The sequence below is a fragment of the Glandiceps talaboti genome, chromosome 21, assembly GCF_964340395.1.
Source record: "Glandiceps talaboti chromosome 21, keGlaTala1.1, whole genome shotgun sequence".
Lineage (NCBI taxonomy): Eukaryota > Metazoa > Hemichordata > Enteropneusta > Spengelidae > Glandiceps > Glandiceps talaboti.
This window is the reverse complement of record NC_135569.1, coordinates 10,704,040-10,730,918: the sequence shown is the minus strand read 5'-3', so window position 1 is coordinate 10,730,918 and position 26,879 is coordinate 10,704,040. Positions and strand designations below refer to the sequence as shown.

General features: G+C 35.8%; 3 protein-coding genes across 6 annotated transcripts in view; all 3 read left to right on the top strand.

Annotated features, from left to right (window-relative positions):
* Positions 1-6: 6 nt before the first annotated feature.
* Positions 7-7,993, top strand: LOC144451623 (D-beta-hydroxybutyrate dehydrogenase-like). The gene is made up of 6 exons (XM_078142516.1): positions 7-113; positions 264-367; positions 1,115-1,187; positions 2,712-2,773; positions 6,154-6,204; positions 7,445-7,993. The coding sequence occupies exons 1-6, from the start codon at positions 56-58 to the stop codon at positions 7,535-7,537; spliced, it is 441 nt and encodes a 146-aa protein (XP_077998642.1). The 5' UTR covers positions 7-55; the 3' UTR covers positions 7,538-7,993.
* Positions 7,994-11,409: 3,416 nt separating this feature from the next.
* Positions 11,410-19,711, top strand: LOC144451476 (D-beta-hydroxybutyrate dehydrogenase-like). 4 transcript variants are annotated; one of them, XM_078142323.1, is made up of 9 exons: positions 11,410-11,525; positions 12,008-12,209; positions 12,341-12,465; positions 14,716-14,838; positions 15,724-15,827; positions 15,948-16,020; positions 17,214-17,275; positions 18,344-18,397; positions 18,935-19,711. In XM_078142323.1, exons 2-9 carry the CDS (start codon positions 12,052-12,054, stop codon positions 19,025-19,027), a joined length of 792 nt encoding a protein of 263 aa, XP_077998449.1. In that variant the 5' UTR covers positions 11,410-11,525; positions 12,008-12,051; the 3' UTR covers positions 19,028-19,711. The 4 variants fall into 4 exon arrangements, with proteins under 4 accessions (XP_077998449.1, XP_077998450.1, XP_077998451.1 ...); XM_078142324.1 differs by having other exon boundaries at positions 11,442-11,525; positions 12,011-12,209; XM_078142325.1 differs by having other exon boundaries at positions 11,475-11,517.
* Positions 19,712-20,461: 750 nt separating this feature from the next.
* The window catches only part of LOC144451489 (D-beta-hydroxybutyrate dehydrogenase-like), a 10,026-nt gene continuing 3,608 nt past the window's right edge, over positions 20,462-26,879 (top strand). Inside the window, exons 1-6 of the mRNA XM_078142353.1 lie at positions 20,462-20,938; positions 23,302-23,493; positions 23,629-23,753; positions 25,495-25,617; positions 26,091-26,194; positions 26,611-26,683. Of these exons, the coding sequence (XP_077998479.1) occupies positions 23,336-23,493; positions 23,629-23,753; positions 25,495-25,617; positions 26,091-26,194; positions 26,611-26,683 (583 nt within the window). The 5' untranslated portion in view covers positions 20,462-20,938; positions 23,302-23,335. The remainder of the gene's footprint in view (positions 20,939-23,301; positions 23,494-23,628; positions 23,754-25,494; positions 25,618-26,090; positions 26,195-26,610; positions 26,684-26,879) is intronic.

Here is a 26,879-nt window from a genome sequence, read left to right as displayed (position 1 = left end):
ACTATACCCTGTTGAAGACTACCCATTGGATGCATGGAACAACGTGGTAGCCGTAATGTTAACTGCACCATTTCATCTAATCAAACTTTTCCTGCCAGACATGAAGAAACGAGGTAAGTTATCAAGTCCAAGCTTTCTGAGACTTCGTGGACTTAGCCTCGCTTTAGGCATTCACAAAATGTCCATTCGACACATCATCGAATTTCTTATTTAGTAAGTAAAATATGCAACTAATGTTCTGTATCATTTGTCATATATGACAGGTTGGGGCAGAATTATCAATACTTCGTCATCTTTGGGTAAAGTAGGACTTGTTAATGCTTGTGCCTATGTCACTGCCAAGCATGGCCTGATTGGACTGACTAAAGTAAGTCTGTTAATGGGGTTGTGATGGTGATGATGGTGGTGGTGGTGATGGTGGTGGTGGTGGTGTTGATGATGATGATGGTGGTAGTGATGGTGGTGGTGGTTGTGGTGGTGGTGGTGATGGTGAAGATGATGATGATGGTGGTGGTGATGATGGTGGTTGTGGTGGTGATGATGGTGTTGGTGGTGATTACGGTGGTGATTATGATGCTGATGGTGGTGATTATGATGATGGTGGTGATGGTGATGGTGGTGATGATAGTGGTGATGATGGTGATAATGGTGGTAGTGATGATGATGGTGGTGGTGATGGTGGTGGTGGTGATGGTGGTGGCGGTGGTGGTGATGGTGGCGGTGGTGGTGGTGATGGTGATGTTGGTGATGGTGGTGGTGGTGATGATGGTGGTGGTTGTGATGGTGATGGTAGTGGTGGTGGTGGTGGTGGTGGTGGTGGTGGTGGTTGTGATGACGATGGCGATGATGATGATGATGATGACGATGACTCATAGACTTCATTAGAATATGGGTAGACATTAAGTGGGCATGGTTGTTTTGGAGTGATAAATACAAAGCAACTATTCTGATTTCTGGTTTCGAAAGATGTTGCGATTCTATATGAGAACACATTGTCTAGTACAGCCATACATATATTAGCCATAGTTCATATCAAATCTTAATGTTAAATATGTAATCTTAATATTTCATTTTACCTGGGGTCGCATTGTTTCACAAGTCTATATTTTTGCAGACTGTTGCCCTGGAAACAGCAACTACTGGTGTTACCTGCAACGCAATATGCCCTGGTTTTGTCGACACCCCAGGTGAGCATTAACATACTAACATCATATTGGACCTGATTTGACAGCCATGTGTTGTCGATTTGTCTTTGATTATAGGCAATGTAGTAAGGCCTGACAAAAAAAAATTGTGTTATTCCAGTTACGCTCAAGTTTAGAACAGGTGTGGTAGGTAGATTTTTATTTTTCATATGTGAGTGTCTTGCTCAGGTAGTTATGTTTTCCATTGTTTTCGATATGGTCTCTGTGCTATTGGTTTCTTCCCATCAGATGTACAGCCATTACAGATTGGAAGAACAGTTTTATATTGTCTTTTTAAGTTGATGTCAGTTTCCGCATCCATTATTTCTCTTGAGACTCTACAATTTTCTCGATTTTATTATTTTTTCTCTCGAATATGTAGGAAAAAGTTTAGGGTCGGCATGAAAAACTATGTGAGATCAGGTAACCGGAACCAAGGAATTTTTTTTTTTTTTTAACCCTAACTACATCGGACATTTTGATGACACAGTTACTTTCATAGCTGAAGAGTGTTAACACACAAAGACAATAATTTATCATACTAAACAATTCAAATATGTATTTGATATTTGGCTGTGAAGCGTGTGCGTTAATATTTAGTCATCTGTAGTAAAGTATATTATTGGAATCTAGTTTTTGATGGCGTAGAGTTCGTTCCAATCACTCAGACTTCATGAGCATAATGGTGTTACGTAATGTAGTGATGATAATTTAGTGATGTAGTGATGATAATTTAGTGACATAGTGATGATAATTTAGTGACATAGTGATGATAATTTAGTGACGTAGTGATGATAATTTAGTGACATAGTGATGATAATTTAGTGACGTAGTGATGATATTTTAGAGACATAGTGATGATAATTTAGTGATGTAATGATGATAATCTAGTGACAGTGATGATATTTATGTGTCGTAGTGATGATAATTTAGTGATATAGTGATAATTATGTGACGTAGTGATGATAATTTAGTGATATAGTGATAATTTAGTGACGTAGTGATGATAATTTAGTGATGCAGTGATATTTGTGTGAGGTAGTGATGATAATTATGTGACGTAGTGATGATAATTATCTGACGTAGTGATGATAATATGACATAGTGATGATAATTTAGTGACATAGTGATGATAATTTGGTGATGTAGTGACGATAATATAGTGATATAGTGATGATAATTTAGTGACATAGTGATGATAATTTAGTGATGCAGTGATGATAATCATGTGATGTAGTGATGATAATTTAGTGATATAGTGATGATAATTTAGTGATGTAGTGATGATAATTTAGTGACAGTGATGATAATTATGTGATGTAGTGATGATAATCATGTGATGTAGTGATGATAATTTAGTGATATAGTGATGATAATTTAGTGAGGTAGTGATGATAATTATGTGACATAGTGATGATAATTTAGTGACGTAGTGAAAATAATTGAGTGATGTAGTGATGCTAATTTAGTGAGCTGTCTAATAGAAATTCCAATCATGACAGTATTTTATTCTTTATTCCATTATAGTATTTAATGTACCGGTGGAAAAACTTGCAGCTAGTAAAGGTATCACGCAGGAAGAGGCCAAGGTAAACAAAATTAAAAATCCAACACTGCACATAACCATAGACCCTCCACCAATATTGGAGGGTCTATGACATAAGATGTGTGCACGCGCGCGTGCGTGCGTGCGTGCGTGCGTGTGTGTGTGTGAAACATGGAATTTCTTGTGAGACTTCATAATTTTCTTAATTTCTTTTTTGAATATCTAAACCATATGTTCCTAATCATTGTTGAGATCTGTCATGATAATGAGTCACAACAATGTGAAACTTCGAATGAAGACTTAAGGTAGGAAGACTTGTGTCAAATTCAAATTACGTCAACGACGCAACTTTCGGCGCAGACTGAAACGAGCACTCTTGCAAGCTTGTCAACATTCGAATGTGAAACAAACTTGTGTTGGAAGTGAAGTGAAGTGTTATATGTTTTTTCGATTGCTGTACGTACTCTTGAAATATGAGATTTAGGGTGAACGGAAGGTAATTTTGTATGGGTTTCAGAAGTCCTTGCGAAGAAAATTAGCTTCATGACTTAAAGAGGAACTGTCTTATGAATTTTAGACTTGATTGAAAACAACCACACTCCCTATATTGCTGGTTAAGCAAAAACATTGACGTGCGAAACAGAAATGTTGGAGTCGCCCATATCAAAAAGATAACACCACACCCAGTGTCTGACACTAGAATTTCATCTCTCAATCTACTAAATGGTGGCAAGCCAAGGAGTTACCAGAATACAACACCAACAAGGGAAAAACCACTTAAAACATAATTGATTCGGAACTTCTAAACTACATCAAGGCCATAAAAAAGGCTGATTACACGAGTTTGCGAACTATTGCACGATTGACCTTAACATCTGAATACATCCAAGACTCTGAGATACCCCCAGGTCATAAATGTCTGCTTCGATCTACACAAGTCATCCAAGTTGAGTACCCCCCCCCCCCCCCCACACACACACACACAAACAAGCAAAAACATTTTCTTTAATTTTCTCCTTAGTTGCTTTGAGTTCAACTGCTCGAAATGAAACTGACATGACACTTGGAAACTTTAATTGCGTTATTTCAAAACCATGGCTTGCATGGTATTCACATGAAATTTACACACAGACCATAATTCCCTATCGCAATTGATAAGTACTTTGTTTGGGTATTCGCCTTGTAACCAGATTTGCCATACAGATTGATTCTATGTTGTTTTGGAAGCATATCGCTTGAAAGGTCAGCAGTGTCACTAGAGCTAGAGGGCGATTGATGGGGTCAAAGCACTAGGTCAATCATTTGATTCTTTGTGCGCTTTCTCTCAAACCATTGATGTCTCATCGATGCCAAAACCATGTTTTGTCATGACAAGAAAAACAACTATGATAATTATTAAATACCGCACAACCGATCGTGGAGAAAAAAAAGTGAAAAAGCTACTTCCCGTATTTAAAAATGGGGCTACGACCATATGACCACTTGTGGAAAATAGACAGTGAAAAAAAAATACTTCGTCTTCACTGGGCCACGACCGCACGACGGGTCGTGGAGAATAGACAGTGTAAAAAATACTTCTTCTTCACTGGGCCAAGACTGTACGATATACCACCTAGTGCACCTTATAATCAAGTTCTCACCAGTCTTCCGAATGTACCAATAGCAACATCTTTGGTAATATCACCATACTCCACTTTTTTTTTCTTTTAGTGCTCGGTATGTCATGGAAGACCTTTTCAAAGGTTCTATAGTTCAATATCACCATCTTTCAGCTTGGAATATGAACCCCTTTTGCCTTTCACCGGTTTGCATGATACACATTGTTTCCATAGGCGAGCGAAATGGTGCACCATCTGCAAGCAGGACTAGGGGTCTAGGAATTTCCGACACATGTATTCATTCCCAATAGAACCCCCGGCCATTAAAAATCCCTGTATCAGTATAGTAACGTCCTGCCAATTTAAAATTAATGAATTTATAGTTTATTTTTCAATAGATGTATTCAACCAAAATATATTTCAAATCAATGTGGGATGAAAAATTAAATTCTTTTACTTTTGATTTTTTGTAGTTGTCTAGTTCTCATCCTACACAAACAATTTTACTTATTAATGGGTCTGTTTGTACCCCTAACTAAACATGGAATTATTTCTTTTTAAAAATATTCCCCAAATTGAGAAATGGAAGAATTTTCACAATAGCACAGCACTACAATAATGTGTCAACAAAAGAACTATTTTTCTTCACTACATACTGGCTTTGTATTCATAGTAAATACTACATACTGATTTTAAATTGAATGGACATTTTAAATTTGGCCAATTAAGTTTAGGGGGGGGGGACTAAATGTTTTTAGCTTTTTATCCTACATTGAACTATTGACCTCACCCCTAATGTGTTGATTTATCATACATAATTATATACTGACAGAACTATCACTTGGTGCCCATGTGTTCAAATATTATGAAATTTCATGTGAAATTTGTCCAAAAATGTTGAAATTTGGAAGGGGGGGGGGGTCGTCATAATTATGAATATTATGACTACTTTGGCTTTGGGAGAAATACATAAACTCTACACATGAATAGTTCAGTTGATTTATCATACATTTGAACTGACAGAAATATACCTTGGTGCCTGTGTTCAAAATGTTGAAATGTCACATTTTTTACTGGCATTTGAAAGTAGCATACACAATGATTTTTGTTGTATAATTATGAAGAGGCATTGGTACATTATACATATGTGTAACAAGCTCATTTTAATTTTTGTCAAAATTCTACAAAATTTCATGAAAACTTTCTGTCAAAAATGTCAAAATTTAGATGGGATGTGGGGTGACAATTTCAATTCTAGAATTTGAACGGACGTGGTGACCCACTGTTATATTGTCATTGATAAATAGCTGGAATGATACATTTTACACATACAGTATATAACAATAATCTATCACAGACTTTTTTTCAGTTTTTTTACATTTTTCTTTAAAAATCATAAAGGAGCTGGGGATAAAATAACATAGCATTTTATGAAATAATGAAAAGAAATTACAAACAAATATATCTGGACATAATATACATTGCACTAAAATATGTAAGTTCATTAAGTGCTCCAGGGATAATCTTTAACTGTCAAAAATTTTGATGTCGTTAATTATTTGTAAATCTACTTATTTTGACTGAAAAAAATATGTGTAGATACAAGAAATGGTCATTATCTTGAAAACAAAGGTGGTGACATAGTATTTTCTTTGCATTTTTTACATATTCAGATATCACTGCTTAGGTATGCAAAGTATAAGAAAAATCTATCGACTTTTTTGAATTTGACACCTCCCCCTTCACAACACAGATTCTAACAATGGATGTTGTATATATTTATTTATTTATTTATTTATTTATTTATTTATTTATTTATTTATAGAGTGAGATTCTATCAATACAACCAACATTGAAGTTGATAGATGTTCAGCCGGTAAGTTTGTATGAATGAATATTGTCTGTTATAATATATATATATATATATATATAACACTATGTACACTTCACTGGTTACAATACAACAGAGGACTGAAGTTAAGATTCTTTTCCCAGTCCTGCCCTTCCGAGCTATTCATGGTATCGCCCCTGACTACATCTGCAACCTCATCTCTCTACATCAGCCATCTCATAATCTCTGTTCTGGTGGAAAGTACCTCCTTACAGAAATACCAACCCGACTAAAATCATTTGGAGATCATGCTTTTTTCTCGCATCGCCCCGAAATTATGGAATCCCTTGATTCTAGATACACGGAAATGTAAAACAGTGATTTCTTTTAAGTCCAATCTTAAAACTCACCTTTTTAAACAGGCCTATGGCAGATAAATAAGTTGGTATTGACTTTTTCACCATCTATTATTTTGTTTTTTAATATGCATCTCTTGCCATTTTAACTTGCGTACAATTGCTTTTTTACTAGATTAATCATCATGTTTTACAAAGCGTTTTTTCTTGATTTGTCTCATTTTAATATTTCCTGTTTACACGCCTATGAAAACTTTCTGGATATAAGGTGCTCTATAAGTGTTTATTTATTATTATTATTATTATAAATTAAATGAAATTCAGGATATTTCTGTATATAGTTATTTGGTATATAATGTATCTATATATATATATCAACATCTCCTGACGAGTGATTTACTCACGAAACAGGCTTGTAGAGACGAAAAACCTGACTTGATTTTCTTCTACCCTCAACATATATATATATATATATATATATATATATATATATATATATATATATATATATATATATATATATATATATATATATATATATATATATATATATATATATAGTTTCAAAACTATTACGCTCTGCCACTGCGGTATAGAGCACTGTCTTAGCAGATTGATACTCACCGAGTTATATATATATATATATATATATATATATATATATATATATATATATATATATATATATATATATATATATATATATATATATATACACACACACATACATACATACATACATACATACATACATACATACATACATACATACATACACACATACACACGCACACAGACATATGTACATACTTCCACGCACACACACACACACACACACACACACACACACATACCTACATACATGCATATAAATACAGAATTAAAGCAATGAGGAAAATTATGTATGGGTTTTTTGGTTCTATTCAAAGGTTGCAGAAACTGTGAAGTTTATGTGTTCTCCTGCAGCTGATCAAATGACGGGATCGGCATTGTCTTTAGATGGTGGATGGACAGCACAGTGATATTACGTAATCTCATTCAAGCATTTGATATTAACGTAAATTTGAAATAGTCTGATTCTTAGACTGTCATAAAAAAAAGAGAAGAAGCTTATTCTAATAACTTGGTCTTGAAAGATAACAAATCACATCATTCTTATTTTCTATCATGGAATATGGACTGAAAAGAGTCTGAAATGAAATGATCAGTAACCATGGTTACTAGTATTAAACCTGAACTGCAGACATATTCATTTGTGTGAATTGTTGCACATTGTATATTCCATTGTTTTTCATGCAAGTATCGATATAGTTGTCAGTTGATATGTATATCCCATTTACGCAGAGAGCAGAAATTAAAAGTTTCACTTTTAAGTGAATAATACTTTTTGTGTAAGTAACACGAAAAATCCAGCTGCTGTTGTTTATGTTATGAAGTTATTTATCAGGTTGTGAAGCAAAACAGTCAGGCCACTCACAAATTCATGAGAGATATTTATTCATAAATGAGCTGTTGGGAGTTTCAGCTGAAGATTTGTGGCTCAGATTGTTTTCTATATTATTACCATAGATCATATGTTGTATGTAATTATATGTGAAATCAAATATACAGTTTCTGTAACACCAACTTCAGTATGAAAATGTAAGTAATAGTTGTTGAATATGTCCACATTTGTTCAACATTTACAGTTGTCATATTCTGGGCACTTGTATTTTTGCTTTATATAGATTCTTTTTTTTGCGGAAGAAAATATCAAACGAATCCTGCTACTGCAAATGTGTAAATACACTCTATAGTATGAGACAATTAGTCTTTTTAGTGTATTACATTGGGTGCCATCTGTGTGAGCATCCGTCCATCTGTGTGTCCATCAGTGTGTGCACCCTCATATCTATGGTATGCACCAACAAATTTCAACTAAACTTGGCACAAAGGTAACATGCTATGTGAGACATATGACCATCACTTTATTTTGTGACTGAATCAAATATGGCCGAATGGCAGCCATATTTGTTTGTTATATTTCACAATATGCATCATAACTTTGAAGGTGTAATTCATAGTGACTCCATTCAAGTGCCTACACCCATATTATCAAATATGAGCTTTCTTTTTAAGACCTTGACCTTTGACCCTGAAAGTCTTCTTCAAGGTCAAATAGCCAAACTTTGGTTCTCTTCATAGCTTTTCAATCAAACATTTCAAGTGTATATTATAATCATGACTTTGGTTTGACCATATGAGGCATATGTAAGTCACTTAATTTTGTGATCTTGACCTGTATAGCAAAATGGCGGCCATATTTGTGATAAAAAGCATATTCTGCCTGTTATCTCCAAAATGTTGATACTTATGGGAAACCATTCCAGTGTCTATATTCTGTTATCAATAATGAGCTTTCTAATGAGATTTTGACCTTGACAAACATTTTCAAGGTGAAGAGAGAGCAAGGGCTATATTCTAGTTGTACACTTAAGACGGCCAAATATTATTGCTAATTATATACTTTAAGATGCTTGCTATGGCATGTTGTTGTGCAATACAGATTGATGATTGATTGATTGATTGGTTGATTGATTGATATACTGAAAACCCAACACTGCAAACATTTGCATCCCTGGAAAAGTCCAGCAAAGCATTTCTATGTTAAAACTGCGAAAATGCTAATCATCTTACACAATACAACACACAAGTTGGGGGGCTATGTCTTCGACTGAAGGCTTGTTTTGGGATAATGTTTATCAGATATAGGTAGGGGAAATTATTCACAGTATCAACGTTATTATATTTTGAGCCTGTAGACAAGGAAAACGACAATCTAAGGGAAATAGGGGGTCACATTTTCCAAATTAGTACTCAGGGAGGGCTGTATTTTTTAGGAAAATGAATTAGGGGGTCACATTTCACTTTGAGTTGCTGTATTCTAACCTTGTCTTATTATTTGATTTGGCCTCCTAAGTGCTGCCACCTATGTCTCACATTCCCCAGCTGCCAGATCCCACAGCTGCCACCATTGTACTATGATATCAGAACATGAACTAATTAGTGCAGCGCCCTCACACAAATTCAGGGTGGTGGTAGTAGTTAGAGGCAACTGATGCCATTTTTGAGGGAGGGTAAATTTTTAGAAAACAATCAGAAACGTTGATTTTCAAATTTTTTTCAAAAAAATTGTGACAACATAGTTTCCAAGTTGCCTATTTTCAAAATTTACAGAGATTTTTAGTTATTAGTCTGCAAGATACAGACATTCATGCCACGCTATCAGCCAGCACTCATCGTCTGTACTATTGTATGGGACTGTGCCTGCTAGATCAAAGGATGTAGGCCACTCCTTGACCTTGTGATTAGAAGTTCAAACAGAGGTCATTATGCAGATTAAAAATCGAATAGACAGAAAAGTTTCTGCTGCTGATGTTAAGATTGTTGTTATGGTGATACTTGTTAATTGTACTTGATAAAATACCAGACTTTGGCCAGGAAACTTATGTTTACTATTGACGTAAGATTAGGTGACTGGTCTCATAAATCAGCATTGAATGGCTAACATCATGGTCAGTTTGACACCTATTAGAACATAACAATATGTGAATGGCTGCAACCCAGTCTGGTTGCTGATCATGGTAGATAAGTACAGTGGTGGTTAAGAAGTCTGAAAGGGCTGAACGACACAGCGTCTCTTGAAGTCTATTGGTTCATATTCTCTGTGTGACTGTAGATATGTGACCCTGATTTGACCCCAATTCTGTAGACTTTAAATGTAGGCTTTAACCCCTAGTTAGCACAACTGAACTGATAAGGTTCAGTAGTGCTATAGGCATATATTGCGGTGTCTGTCTGTCCGTCTGTCTGCAGTCTGTGTGTGTATGTGTGTGGACAACTTGAACTCAAAAACCGCCAGACCGATTGCCTGGGTATTGGGGGGGACATTACTTTTGGTGTCTTGTTGGGAAATCATTCAAAGTAAAATGATCGCATCAGGCGTGTGATTCGGGTCCAAAAATGTTATTTTTGGTCAAAAACACTTAAACTCAAAAACTACTGAGCAGATTGGGCAGAAGTTTAATGGGGATGCATTTGGGGGTGTATAGAGCATATAGTGATCTCATCAGCGATATGCAAATTAGGTAAAATGTGAATTTTGGTCAAAAAATTGTATGTTTAAAAGTACTTGGTCAATGAGGCTGAAATTTGGTGTGATGTTTCTCTCAGCATTATTCTGCAGATGGGGTTCAAAACATTTTGACACAACTGGCCCTAGCAACCATGACCACACCCTTAGCAACAAACAAATGGCAGTATATTTTGCTAAAATAACTATCATTTCATACGGAAGTGAGTAAACATTCAAAAAATGTATGCAAATATCCCTAGCAACCATGACCACGGCCATAGCAACAGCCAAACGATGGTGTATTTCACAAAGATAACACAGAGAGTCTCAGACAAGTGAAAAAACATTAAAAAAGTGTACACAAATATGCCCAACGACAAGACCACGCCAATAGCATCAACCAAATGATCACATATGTTGCAAAGATAACAACAGTGATTAATAGTCAAGTGAATGAACATTCAAAAAATGTAGGCAAATATGTCTAGCAACATGAAAACGCAGATAGCAACAGCCAAATGATCGCATATATTGCAAAGATAACAGGGCTGGATAGGCAACTGGATAATCATTCAGCAAATGAACACCTATACCTTGCATGGATCAGCATGTGGGTAAATATTTGTTAAAATGTACAGTTGTGCTACAATGGCATTGGCGCTATTTTTTTCCAAGTTGCGTTTATGCCCAGGGTTTCTGCCTTGTAATCCGCCAGAGTATTCTATTGACTGCTAGCATTGTCATTTATAAGGATAAGGGTCAACAGTGGTGGTGACCTCCAAACAACAGATGACGTAAAGACAGCCCACAGACATAGACATACACACAGAACAGTCTAGCGCTGACTAGAAGAGAGCATTGTAGGCACGACATATACCAGAGAAAAAGGTAAATTTGTAAGTATTACCGTTTAAAATATTACCTTTGTAGCACACAATCAATCAGTTATATTAGTGGCATGAGTTAGTGACAACATAGTCCTGCTTGCAGACAGTGTACAAGACACATTTTAAGACCCACAAAGGACAATTGTCAGAATCGATTCACCTTTTACAAATCAGCTCTTGGGGAGGGTCATATTTTAGAAAATGGGATTAGGGAGAGAGTGACATCTAATTTTGACTCATTGTATTGTCTAACATTTCATTATTTTGTGTTTTTTGTCATCCCATCGCTGCCACCAGTTCCAAATCCCATTGCTGTCATTCGGGTTAGGGTTAGGATTAGGTTAGGCTCCCTTATGGTGATTGACAGGCGAGGCAGACCAGTTTGTCCTACAAATCATGAAAATCCTGTACCTACTTTCAAGTATTGAGAATGAAGATACAGAGAATGCAAGTCAGTAATGAAAGATGATTCTTCGATTGTTTTCCTCTAGTAGTTGGTCAGACTGAATAGAAAGGTAAAGAGGGTTGCGTGACCATGGCAGCAAGCATTCCCCGTGTAGCCTTGGTAACAGGATCAACCAGTGGGATAGGATTGGGAATCGCCAAAGTCTTTGCAGAGAGTGGATATTCCATTATTGTGACTGGATTTGGTGATGATCAACTAATAGAATCAATCCTCGGTGAACTAAACAAGTAAGTACTACAAACTATATCATGGACATCAAATTTTACATTGTATTATAATATAAAAAATCATACTTAATGTCATTTGTTTACATCTCCACTTGATTTCAAACTATTTACTTTAAAAAAATGAATCATAGGCTCTCTGAAGCCGGTGCACACTATGTCCCTGCTGATTTATGCAAGCCAGATGAAATAGAAGAATTGTACAGAAAAGTGAAAGAAATCCACCCAAATGGTATAGATATATTGGTGAACAACGCAGGTCAGTACAAATTCTTTTATGGAAATGAATTCTTGCGCATGGCTAATTCTGTGCATTTGGGCCCGTCACATATACCCAGGTTTGTATCACACGGAGTGATAGCATCTCCATAGAGATCCGGTAGCATATGTCACCCTATGCCAACGATGCAACCTCGTTATGTCCGGCCATGGTTCTTCAACTATAGACTTCTGGGACAGTCTGGTAGGCATATATAGATGCCACCAGCCACCTTGACTCTCTCACAGTCCTCAGAGCATCGCATTGTTAAAAGGGTTGTTTTGTATGTACCGATATATACTGCATAATTTGTACTGTGGACCCTTGTACATAGGGCTAATCATTTGTTGATGTGTTACTGCGATGCCCGAGCATTGCAATAACATGAAGTCACAGTAACATCAAAAAATGATTACTCCTATGTAGTCAATGAGGGCCCACAGTACAAGGATATTCTAGTACAATTATGAAGTAGATATTGGTACATACAAAACAGCTACTAGAGATGCTCCTGAGGACTGGTGAGAGAGTCTCTCAGCCACCAAGTCGAAGTCTCGGTTACCCAGATTCTCGCCGCTGAGGGCTCTGCCTACGTCTGGGTGGTCTTGTAGCAGCAGTGAAAATCTGGGTAACCGAGACTATCAGCCACCCCACTGAGAACCAATGACTCTATCAGTCAGACAAGTCTGTACAAGTTTAGACTACAGCTTGTATTTGAGCTGAACAGGAACTGCACACCCCCTGCCATACATACTCCTATCCAATGTCAAATTTTGACACGCTTAAAGCACACATCTTATGTTATAGTTATGGATCACATATTTTATTGATCGAGACTGTTTTACTCATTACTTATGCACTTCTTTTTAACACAAGTGAACTGATAAGGTTCAGTAGTGCTATAGACATGGTAAACTGTCTGTCTGTCTGTCTGTCTGTCTGTCTGTCTATCTGTCTGTCTGTCTGTCTGTCTGTCTGTGCGTGTGCGTGTGCGTGCGTGTGTGTGTGTGTGTGTGTGTGTGTGTGTGTGTGTGTGTGTGTGTGTGTGTGTGTGTGTGTGTGTGTGTGTGTGTGTGTGTGTGTGTAAACAACTTAAAGTCAAAAACCGCTGGGCCGATTGCCATGATATTTCGTGGCTGTATTACCTTGGTTGTCTAGTTGGGAAATTGTTCAAATCAAAATTCTCTTACTACCAGTGTGATTTGGATAAAAAAATTAAAACTTAAACTCAAAAAACTACTCGGCAGATTGGTCTGAAATTCGGAGGCAACATTCGTAAGATTAATAATTGCTCACTACATGATCCCATGAGTGATATGTATATTAGGGCAAAAAGTGTCTTTTTGGTCAAAAATCTTTAATTCCAAAACTATTTTGATTGGGCTGAAATTTAATAGGGATGCAGCTGGGGGTGTATAGATGAAGAAATATTAAGCATATAATGATTTCATCTGTGATATGCAAATAAGGTGTAACAATGTGAATTTTGGTCAAAAAACTTAAATCTCAAAAAGTACTAGGTCAGTGAGATGTTTCTAGAAGTGTTATTCTGCAGATTTTCTTCATAGCATTTTAAGACAATTTGCCATAGCAACCATGATCATGACAACCAAATGGCAGTATATTTTGGTGAAATAACAACATCATCTGGGAGGCAAGTGAAGAAATGCATGCAAATACACTTAGCAACCATAACCACGCCCATGGCAACAGCCAAACAGTGGTGTATTTCACATAGATAACAATAGGGATTCTTAGACAAGTAAACAAACATTCAAAAAGTGTATGCAAATATGCCTAGCAACAATACCACGCCCATGGCAACAGCAAATTGATAACATATATTGCAAAGATAACAGGTATGGTTAGACAAGTGAATAGACATTCAGAAAAAGCTATAAATGTGCCTAGCAACAAGACCACGCCCATAGAGTTGGATATAGGCAACTGGATAATCATTCAGCAAATGAACCCCTAATTACCTAGCATTGCTCAGCATGTGGGTAAATATTTTTAAAAACTGTACAGTTGTGCTACAACGCTATTGGCGCTATTTTTTAAACACATATTTCTAACATATAAATTCTAAACCTTACTCTATTGGTTGCTATTATCTTACTTGATTCTTATAGAATGTTTATAGATTCTACATTTGCACAGCTATTATAATCGAAAACAGAAAATACCACTGCTTCGGTTGAAAAGGAATGACTTTCTTTTTATAATTTTTGTATGACGTTTTATCACAAGGAATTGAACGCCACGGTCTTATTGAAGACTTCCCATTGAGTGAATGGAATATGATGGTCGCCATAATGTTAACTGCACCATTCCATCTAACCAAACTCTTCCTGCCAGACATGAAGAAAAAAGGTACCGTATCAAAATACATTTATAATCCCTACTGAGTTACAAATGAAATCTATATTGCTTTCCTAGACAATTTGTCGTATGTGACACGATAGAGAATGCAAGTCGGTTATGAAAGATGATTCTTTGATTATTTTCCTCGAGTAGTTGGTCAGACTGAATAGAAAGGTAAAGAGGGTTGCGTAACCATGGCAGCAAGCAAACCCCGTGTAGCCTTGGTAACAGGTTCAACCAGTGGGATAGGATTGGGAATCGCCAAAGTCTATTGCTTTCCTAAATATGTTGTCGTATGTGACACGATACCCTGAGTGGGTGATTATGATATAATAGGGGAACCTTCAGTAATTACAAGGGGGTGGGGGTGGGGGTGGGGGAAATCAAACCTGGTCTGTGGCATAAAATGCGACCCTCCCCCAAGTCCGTCGTGCTCGAAAGTGACCCTCCCCCAATTTCCTTTCTCTAAAATATGACCACTGTTCAAATATTTCAATGAAAAATATTTTTAAACACCAGCCTCACTGTGGCATAGTTGTTATAGAGCTCAAGATTAGTAGCCGGGAGGTTCTGGGTTATACTCCTAGACCCCACCACATTGATAGTTTTTAAAGGCATTTGTTGTTTCCCACTATTGTATTGTATTAAATCAATGTCAGTGTTTGGATCTAATTGACTGGGCTGAAGACCAGAACTACCAAAGTCTACACAGTGCACATTTCTACTGTAATCATAAACGTACTATTCTATGAGTGAAACACCAAGCCAACATCATTTTATCTGTAGTAACTCATGAGTGAAACACCAAGCCAACATCATTTCTACTGTAATATTGCCCAATATATCGTTTCCTATATGCCACTTATGTTAAGTATCATATGCACCTCTCCATAGGTTGGGGAAGGATTGTCAATAATTCGTCAGTCTTTGGTATGGTATCAGGTTCTCACTACTGTGGCTATACGTCTGTCAAACATGGCCTAATTGGACTTACCAAAGTAGGTATTTGAATGTGGTGGTGTGAAATGATGATGGTGGTGGTGATGGTGGTGATGGTGGTGGTGGTGGTGGTATATATATACACTCCACATCGATCTAATCATCTCTCTTTACTTTAGACTGTTGCCCTGGAAACAGCAACTACTGGTGTTACCTGCAATGCAATATGCCTTAGTTGTGTTGACACCCCAAGTGAGTGACACATTTTTGACTTATTTATATACCATATGGCAGACATTTCTGTATTGTTGATTTGACTTGACCTATGTCAGGAAAGTCACTACATTTGGTATCACAATCAAGAAAACAACTGATCATACTTATTTGTCAAATATGTGTATTTCGGAATGAAACGTGAGCGTACATTGGGCTTACCAAAAGTAAGCATTTGAATGTAGTAGTAGGATGATGATGATGATGATGATGATGATGATGATGATGATGATGGTGGTGGTGGTGGTGGTGATGATGATGATGATAATGATGATGATGATGATGATGATGATGATGATGATGGTGATGGTGATGATGATGGTGATGGTGAAGATGATGATGATGATGATGATGATGATGATGATGGTGGTGGTGATGATGATGATGATGATGATGATGATGATGATGATGGTGATGGTGGTGGTGATGATGATGATGATGATGATGATGATGATGATGATGATGATGATGATGATGATGAAGATGAAGATGATGATGATGATGGTGATGATGATGATGATGATGGTGGTGGTGGTGGTGGTGGTGATGGTGGTGGTGATGATGATGATGATGATGATGATGATGATGATGGTGATGGTGATGATGATGGTGATGGTGAAGATGATGATGATGATGATGATGATGATGATGATGATGATGGTGGTGCTGATGATGATGATGATGATGATGATGATGATGATGGTGATGGTGGTGGTGATGATGATGGTGATGGTGATGATGATGATGATGATGGTGGTGGTGGTGGTGGTGGTGGTGGTGATGATGATGATGATGATGATGATGGTGATGATGATGATATTTTATCTTATTTAAAGTGGCCACATGGATGTCAAATGGGTATTTGTTTTTTTTATTTTTAATCAACTTTATGTTTTCCTACTAGAAAAAACGATGTAAAACAACATAAACTAAGTCCTTGTTTGTAACATCTTATTGTGTGTACAATAACAAACTTTTTACACACTCTTTAACTTTTTCAAAATTTATTGAGTTACAAACATGGACTTGGTCGATGCTCTTTCACATTGTTTTTTTTCAAGTATGAAAAGATAGCAGAGTTGTTTAAGAATTGAAAACCAAAATAAATACATAGTGAGCTCTCCAAGAGCAAGATTAGTTCTTTAAGCGTTTTATCCTTGATTTCATTTTAGTGGTACGCAAATCATTTGCAGAGAATGCAGCTAGCAAAGGGATCACGTATGAAGAACAAATGGTAAAAGAGATCTATTAAATCCAAGTCTAGGAAGACAACCAATATAAATTAACTAATCTCTGTTTAAAGTGATACAAACTGACTTTACAAGGTTTTTACTCAAGTGGAGATATAATAACCTTAATTAAAGTGACCATATGGATGAGGATTGGGTATCAATTTTGGATTTTTAATTTTTAAAAAATTAAAATAATTTACCATGGCTTCCTACTTGACAAATCAATGTGAAACAAGATATGTCAAGTCCTTGTTTGTTCCTCAACACATTGAAAAAGATTTAAAAATGTGTAAAATCTTTGTTATTGTACATACAATAACAAAATTTTTATACTTTTTTAAATACTTTTTTCAGCTTTTTGCAAAGAATGTGAGTTACAGACACAGACTTTGTCAATGTTGTTTCACATTGATTTGTCAAGTAGGAAGCCATGAGAATTTTAAAAAAAAATTAAAAATCCAAAATATATACCCAATCCTCATCCATATGGCAATTCTAAACTATTTTAACATGATTTTAATATTGACAAATGCTTTCTATAACATTACAATTGTCTTCTACTATTGCTAAACAATATATTGCATCCTAAGGATATGATATATTACATCGTCAGACACTCTATAAACTATATCTTGATTTACGTCTTTCAAAATCTCCATTTCGTCCAATTCTTCTTTGTTGAAGGATGGAAATTGTTTCTTCGTTAATTATACGAACAGTTCAGTGTCATTGAGAAAGTTTTTTTTCTGACAGTTCAAGAAGTTTGCTACCACAAGGGATTATGGGTATTTGAAGCTGACTACACAGTAAACTACGTACAAATTTGTAAACATCAAACCTGGACGTCTGAAAAGTGGGCATATATCACTATTTTAGACCAGGTAGTTTGATGTCTAGACCAATCAGATCTCTCGATTTACTGGTATAATATAATCCTTATTATTGTTGTTGTTGTTGTTGTTGAAATGTGAAAAACACATGATGATGAGTCACAACAATGTGAAACTTCGGATGAAGACTTACCAATACAAATTCTAACAATTAATTCTAATTATTATTTATTCGTACAGACTGATTATCTAACAAAATGGCAACCAACAGCAAAATTGATACAAGTATGGCAGGTATGTATGTATGTATGTATGTGTGCATGTGTGACATATGTATGTGTGACGTATGTATGTGTTGTATGTGTATGTAAGTATGTGTGTATGTCTGTTCCCCTTTATACATGCACACACACATATTTTTTATTGACTGGGCTGTTTCAGTCATTCCTTATGCACTTCTACATACGTACATACATACATACATACATACATACATACATACACGCACACACACACACATACATACATACATACAGACAGACAGACAGACAGACACACACATACATACATACAGACAGACAGACATACATACATACATACATACATACATACATACATACATACATACATATATACATACATACATACATACATACATCCATACATACATACATATATACATACATACATACAGACATACATACATACATACATACATACATACATACATACATACATACATACATACATACATACATACATGCACATAAATACAGAATTAAAGCAATGAGGAAAATTATTAAAGTTTGGGTTTTTTGGTTCTATTCAAAGGTTGCAGAAACTGTGAAGTTTATGTGTTCACCAGCAGCTGATCAAATGACGGGATCGGCATTGACTTTAGATGGTGGATGGACAGCACAGTGATATTACGTAATCTCATTCAAGCATTTGATATTAACGTAAATTTGAAATAGTCTGATGCCACAGAATGCTTATTCTGATAACTCTGTACTGAAAGATGATATACATGACGTCATTGGCAAAAGCTTTCTAACTTTTTTACAACGATCTATTACTCCTGTTTTCCAGTTCAGTGCCTTAGAACATTACGTCGTATTTGATTTTGGCGGTATCTTTTGATTGATTGATTGATTGATTGATTGATTGATTGATTGATTGATTGAATATGGCCAGGGAAGGGTCTGGAGTGAAATTATCAGGGAGTTGGGAATATGTATTATTCCCAATATTTTTCTTTGTTCAGTCAAGAAAAATGCGCATGACCTAAGGGGCCTTGTTACCACGCCTCACAATAGACAAGTAGTGTTAAAATTCTTAGGCTACACCTATTTACCGACTAAATGAAGACAACTCTCAGGAACAATATAATTATATTAACTCGAACATAACTAATGAAAACTTGGGCAAAATAATCGTGATTTGGAACGTTTTGACCCAAATTTCGAGCACCACAGAAACAATGACGTAGACACGGGTTGTCGTGAGGTATAGGTAGAACCACTGTGTGACGTTTTTTGTTTTTCTAGTTCTGTAACTGCTGAGTAGAAATTGCTAAAAGTAAATAAAGAATCGTAATTGTAATTGTATAAAGGACATATAACTTGGCTCTTGTATTTTGTAATAAAATTTATCTACAAATATCATTCATATAATATTAATTATTCTTAAAGCTAATCGTGGACTGCTTTAATAATTGGGCATACCTCGGATATTCACGTTATTGTCAGTTTGAGTTCAAAATAAAACCAATCCAATCGTCTGCAAAAGTACGGCTCGACTAATATAATTTAGTCTATGGGGAAGTGATTACATCGCTACTAAAACACCAGAATTGTTCACTTTTTTGTATATCACAGTGTACTATTTCTCTTCTTCGAAGTTCGAATCATTTTTTTTTCACAAAGTCATCACGTGTGTAGTAGAAGTGTGTTGAGCTGGACATTGACTCTGGCCCGTAGTCAAAACATGTTTACTTTGTAATATGTAAATTATTTTGGTGGTGGTGAGTCATCATGTTATCCTACCAGGTGGTTAGATTATTTACGTTAACTGCAAATTAGTTAGCATGGATTTAGCTCATTAAAAAAGTCGACCATTGTTGGGATCTGGCTGTTTTATCATTGAACTTTCCCAAGCTCAGACCCCAAGCTGTTGCAATTTGAACCCATTTGCGATGTCAAAGGTAAGAGGTCATAGCCACCACTGACATCCTACCAACATCTAAATATGGAACTGGTTATGGCAGCCTAGCTGCAATATTTGTAGCGTTTGATGTGATTTTGAGGGCTTTTTCGTCTGTTTTTGTGCCTTTTTTCGTTCTGACGTTTAACCCGAATCAAACACTACAATTCCTCTAATGCAAATGCAAGTAGACGGAAGCGATTCAGATCTGAATCGCAAAGTTGGGCGGACTTTTCTGTTAAATTACGCCTTACTTGGCAAAATATCGGACATTTCCTAACGCCAACATTAATTACGGAGCCTTCAAGACCAAAGAAGTGTTCAGAGGTACCCCAGTTCCGTCAAAATCGGCAAATGTAGCAAGGCATGCAGCAGTTTGAAACGGGTAGTACGTTGACCCCTCGCTCACGTTTTCAATGTGGTCTCGTCTATTTGCATTTGCATTTGCATTAGAGGAATTGTAGCGTTTGATTCGGGTTAAACGTCAGAACGAAAAAAGGCACAAAAACAGACAGAAAAAGCCTCAAAATCACACCAAACGCTACAATTATTGCAGCTAACGGCAGCCTAACACAGGAGGGAGCATTATTTACGATATTTACGACTGGAATTTACGGTGACACGCCGACATTTGTAAGTGAATGTTCCGTTTACTACCTTCTTCTTTACAAAGCATTCTATATATGAGTTAAAGCGGTCAATTTACAATAGAGCACTTTTCGTAGCGCTAGGCCCAGTGTGATTTATAGTGTAGAGTGCAAATCGGGTACAGAGACTTCAGCTGAGACATATAAATGCTGGTTACGAAATGAACCATTTGTGCTAAAAGTTGTATGTATACCCCAGCTATGAATGCACATTCCTCAAGAAAGTGTCCAGAAAAAGTCTTAACTATAGAACATACAAGGGAACATATGCACCACATAGGTTAGGTTATACCATTTAATCGCAGACTTCGCCAATTCAACAATAGTCTGTCTCTCATGTCTTTTGAATGGGTTAAGCTAACTCTTTGAGGTCACAGTGAAACGTAAATGGAGCGGTGCATGTCAGTAATTTATTCAGTAATATGGCCACTGGATGACCTTATTAGGTACAATCAGCGTGCGAAATTAACGCCGGTCCTTCGGCCCGAGACCAACAGATTTCCGTTCGGACCGACAGTTTTTCAGAATTACAACAACGTATCGGTCCTTATGACCGACTGAAATTTGGAGTAAATAATAACATTTATTCAAAGATATATCCAATTTCACCTACATGAATCTGATCTTGTGTTGCCTATTTTACTCTCGACATCTCATTCATGTCAAGCGACACAGAGCTAGCTCGCTCCGTGTTGTTGTCAATGTTGATATCATGTCTACATATGACGTAGCATACAGCATTTACTTTATGAAATTATGTTAGCAAACACATGATTGGCTGAATTTCTCTAATTATTTTTGTCTTGTCTAATCAGAACGTCTTAGACATTCAGACTCATTTTACGCATTCAGCGCATGCGTCTTTTCCCGCCATGATATCGTAATCATTTAATCATTGTTGTAAAGTTTGTGTATGAAACTTTTAACGTGTTTGAGACAGTTCCACGTTGTATTTATATATATTTATAAGTATGTGGCGATATTTAATGAGCTTCCGAAGAAGAAGACGAAACAGACACTGTTTTTTAAAGGCTGGTATTAAAGCCGGTAAATGTTAGCGGGTTTCCCGATCAATTTACCGGATTCCCCCATGTGTGTGGCCATGATCAAAACAAACTGACGGAAAACATATAAACTACCCTGAAAATGGCGTTTTAACTAATAAAGAAGGCGGGTACACTTCGTAAAATATCTTCAGTACGATAGGTTTTTTGTTGTTGTAAAAACAGTACCGTACAATGAGTTCCAATTGTCATGTCAGACACTCGGTGTACAATTTACAGCTAGTCACACAAAATCTCGAAATAAATAGATAATAATTGCATAAAGTGTACGAAATACATCTTGATAAATAAGACCATAAAGTAAAAATATCTAAATATACAAATTACTGTCATGAACTCGAAATGCTAAATAAAGAGACATGGCGAGATTTGTCATTAATTTCATCATTAATTAATCTTTAGATCACATTCATACTGTCCTAGTATCAACATGTTAAAAACAGAACTTAAGAATTGAACTCAATAAATCATAAAAACGCTAGACCAAGCACGTAGATAGGTATGCTTGTGTAATTTTACTCTCCAACATCTCGTTTATCGTTAACTGTGTCAAGATACGACCGTTCTCATTGACATGTAATTTTAATATAGGCATAAATCATAAATTAAATGTATTCCATATAAACGACATATTCAGTCCGTGACTCAAATTCACAAGCATAAATCTACAGCTATGGCCAGGGCATAATTAAACAAGTTTTTAAAAAACTCTTTCTGTTATATATAATGTTTAACTTGTAATACAACGAAATTCTTTCAATTGTAGCTCTAAGCCCGTCTCAAGCTGTGCTAAAACTACCTATCTACTAACAGCCAATTTTTCCTATTGATCACAAATGTAATCTTTCACTCCTGGTGTTTAATTGGAAATAAATTGTTGATAAGGACGTAGGGTCATGAGTGTTCAGTGCCGAAAAAAATGTTTTTGGCATTTGTCTCAAAAAATAATATATTTATTATAAAGGGAAAATATATAACTAATTACTATATTATATACTTATGGCATTAACCCCTAACCAGCATTACTATAAATTAGTAGCTTCCCATCCACGCAACCATCTTGATATTGTATGCAACCATCTTGATATAGTACGCAACCATCTTGATATAGTACGCAACCATCTTGATATGAGAGCTCACCATTCATATTACAAAGTACATATAAGTTGACAGTCGAGGCATCCTACGCCATCTTATGATCATGACCATTCCATAATTGTTCTTAAGAGGATAAATGGAATTAATCACTAAAGTAAGATGTCTTTTGAATTGTTCATTTCTTTAGTACCTGGTCAGAAATTTAAAAAAGTTAAGTAACCATGGCAACAAATAAGCCCCGAGTAGTCTTGGTAACAGGATCAACCAGTGGGATAGGATTGGGAATTGCCAAAGTTTTTGCAGAGAGTGGATATTCCATTATTGTGACTGGATTTGGTGATGATCAACTTATACAGTCAATTCTCAGTGAACTAAACCAGTAAGTATTACAAACTCTATCAGAAATTTGTAATTGAAATAAATAGTCTGAAAAATCATAAAGATATGCATGTTATGATAACAAAAGACTCAAATTAATAGAATATGTTTTCTTTTTTTAATAAATAACTTCCAGGCTGTCGAAAGTTGGTGCACACTACGTCCCTGCTGATTTATGCAAGCCGGACGAAATAGAAGAATTATACAGAAAAGTTAAAGAAATCCATCCAGATGGTATAGATATATTGGTGAACAATTCAGGTCAGTATATTAGTTATAGTCCATATTATGGTATCATGATATTTATACTGGAACGACTAAACATCTCCTGTGGTACAAATATAAAGGTTACATTTTCAGATTTTAAATTTAAATTTTGACTGGTTTATAATTTCCAGGATTATTGCATTCTATGTCACCTGTGGGCCACCGTACATTCCAGTATGAAATTGAATATTCCCAAACGTACGTATTTTCAATACAGGCTTATGTAACTCTGGCTTTTGAAAATCTCAGCTCAAATGTAGTTGTAGGTACAGCAGTTAGAAGTGGTGCATTTGGAAAGTCTTTAACATATGAATTACTTTTGATTTTTAGAAAATTGTATTATGGGATGTGGTGAATTACAGAAATGGTTGAAAGTGGTGTTTTAGTGATGTTATTATCTATAATCAAACTGTAATAAAATTAAAAAAAAAACTAGATGAAAACACATAAATATTGCTGTAATAATGCCTAAAGAACACAACTGTTTGGTTCTGGTTACCCGATCCCACCTAGCTTTTAACTGCCGACCCTAAACTGTTTTTTACATATTCGAGAAAAAATAATATAAAAGTCTCAGAGAAATAGTGGATGCGGAAACTGACATCAACTTAAAAAGACACTATAAAACTGTTCTTCCAATCTCTAATGGCTGTACATCTGATAGGAAGAAATAAACAACACAAAGACCATTTGTAAAACAATGGAAAACCTGAACTAGACACTCACACAGAAAAAGAATACAATAAAATAAAAATAAAAAATCTACCCACCCCACCTATTCTAAAATTGAATGTAATTAGAACCACACAATTTTTCTATTAGGCCTAAGATAAGACGAATGTCAGCATGTCACAATTATGGATGTAATTTGTATATGTCTACCTTGTTGAAAAGAAACTCACCACTGTAGTATTGAAGTTAACGAATTTTAACACCTAGTATTGAACACTTTACACAGCAATTTTCATTTGACAATTGCTGGTACAATAACCAGAGATCCTACCCTACTGTTAGTGTACCTAATTATGTCCATTACATTGATAGATTAATATCAACATGTCACAATAAATACTAGTAGTTTGCAGCTGTTACCATGGGAACAGCTAAAATGATGTAGGCTTGGTGTTTCACTCCTGTCACATGACATTTAATACACACTCTCAGACAACTTCTAATGCAAAAGAAACAATTACATAGGTGCCCATGGCACAGTGGGGATGTAGAAGTAGTCAAGTCGAAATGTTAATTATCAGATAGAAAATAAACAATTGCAGCCATTAAAATCATAATGTCCATGTGTAATGTTTTCATTAGAGGCCTGTTTTTACTGCACTGTGAAAGAATAGCAATGGTTATCACTGTTCAGTGTGATTGGGCAAAAGATCCTGCTGTGTTTATTGTGTCTTTGTTTATTGTTAGTCTAGAGTTGAAACGTGTGTAGCTCTGTGTCGAAAACGTAATGTCCCATGGGTGAACCGCCAAGCCAACATAATTTTAGCTGTCATATCCCATGAGTGAACCGCCAAGCCTACATCATTTTAGCTGTCATGTCTCATGAGTGAAACACCAAGCCTACATCATTTTAGCTGTCATATCCCATGAGTGAAATACCAAGCCTACATCATTTTAGCTGTTAAATTGCTCAAGAGAAACACACTTCTGTAGCATCAAAATTACAGTCACAACAGAATTACAACAACTCGTGTCAAAGTCTTTGACATTTATTTATTACAAGGGTGTCAACGTAGATATCTTGTTGAAGACTTCCCATTGGATGACTGGAATATGATGGTAGCCTCTATGTTAACTGCACCATTTCATCTAATTAAACTCTTCCTGCCAGACATGAAGAAACGAGGTAACGTATACATATCTTGTTGAATTCATTCACTTAATACTTTACAACAATTCATTCGGTATATCCTTTTATACGGTGTAGATTTCATTCCGGTTTTACATGGCAGTTGACTGGAATTTAGACTTTTCATTATGTACATTACGAGGATTTGCCATAGTAAGCACACTTTTATCAGTTTAGACGACTTCTTTTCATGTACCCATGCCATGGAAGCAAATATGGTGACCGTCCATTTTCAGCCTATATCATATAACATATTAAATATAAAAATGTATAAATATTGAAGAAGATTTTTGATAGTTTTGGGAAATTTATAAAACTTTCAAAAAAGTTACATAGTTTCGTTTATATCCTTAATAAATATGTTAAATTGTCCATATTTTTTAAAATTAAAAACGGGTTATTTCTGAATACCTCCTTTCCTATGAAACCATACTTTTAAAGTTCTGTGTTATATGTCGATCTTTTCCTAGGTTGGGGTAGAATTGTCAATAATTCGTCTGCCTTGGGTAAAGTAGGACTTCCTGATCGGTGTGCCTATGTTACTGTCAAGCATGGCCTGATTGGACTGACTAAAGTAAGTCCCCCAGTGTGATGGTAACAATGACAATGACGAAAATGATGATGATGATGATGATGATGATGATGATGATGATGATGATGATGTTCATGCTGCTGGTGGTGGTGGTGGTGGTGGTAGTAATGGTGATGATGATGATGATGATGGTGGTGGTGGTGGTGGTAGTGATGATGATGATGATGATGATGATGTTGATGACGACGACGACGACGATGATGGCACAGATACAGTGACGGACCACATTGACAAGTGTTAATGCAAAGTTTTCCGATTTCGATTTTTTTTTTGACATATGCTTGTAAAATATCAGTCAATACCCTTAAATAAGCAATTACAATATTTCAGAACTTAACCCTTTTTTAACTTTGAAGTTTGATTCACGTTATTCAGAATGTTAAGTATCTTTTTCGTAGACCGTTGCCTTAGAAACAGCAACTACTGGTGTTACCTGCAATGCAATATGCCTTGGTCTTGTTGACACCCCGTGTGAGTATTAACATCATGACTTATATGTCTGATATTTTGATATTTGTCACTTTGCCTGAACATTTTGAACACAAAGCAAACAATTATGACCCGTACAAGGCGTAAAAAGAAAAATTATGTGGTTCCGATTACATTCAATTTTAGAATAGGTGGGGTAGGTAGATTTTTTTATTACATTTTTTTTTCATGTGTGAGT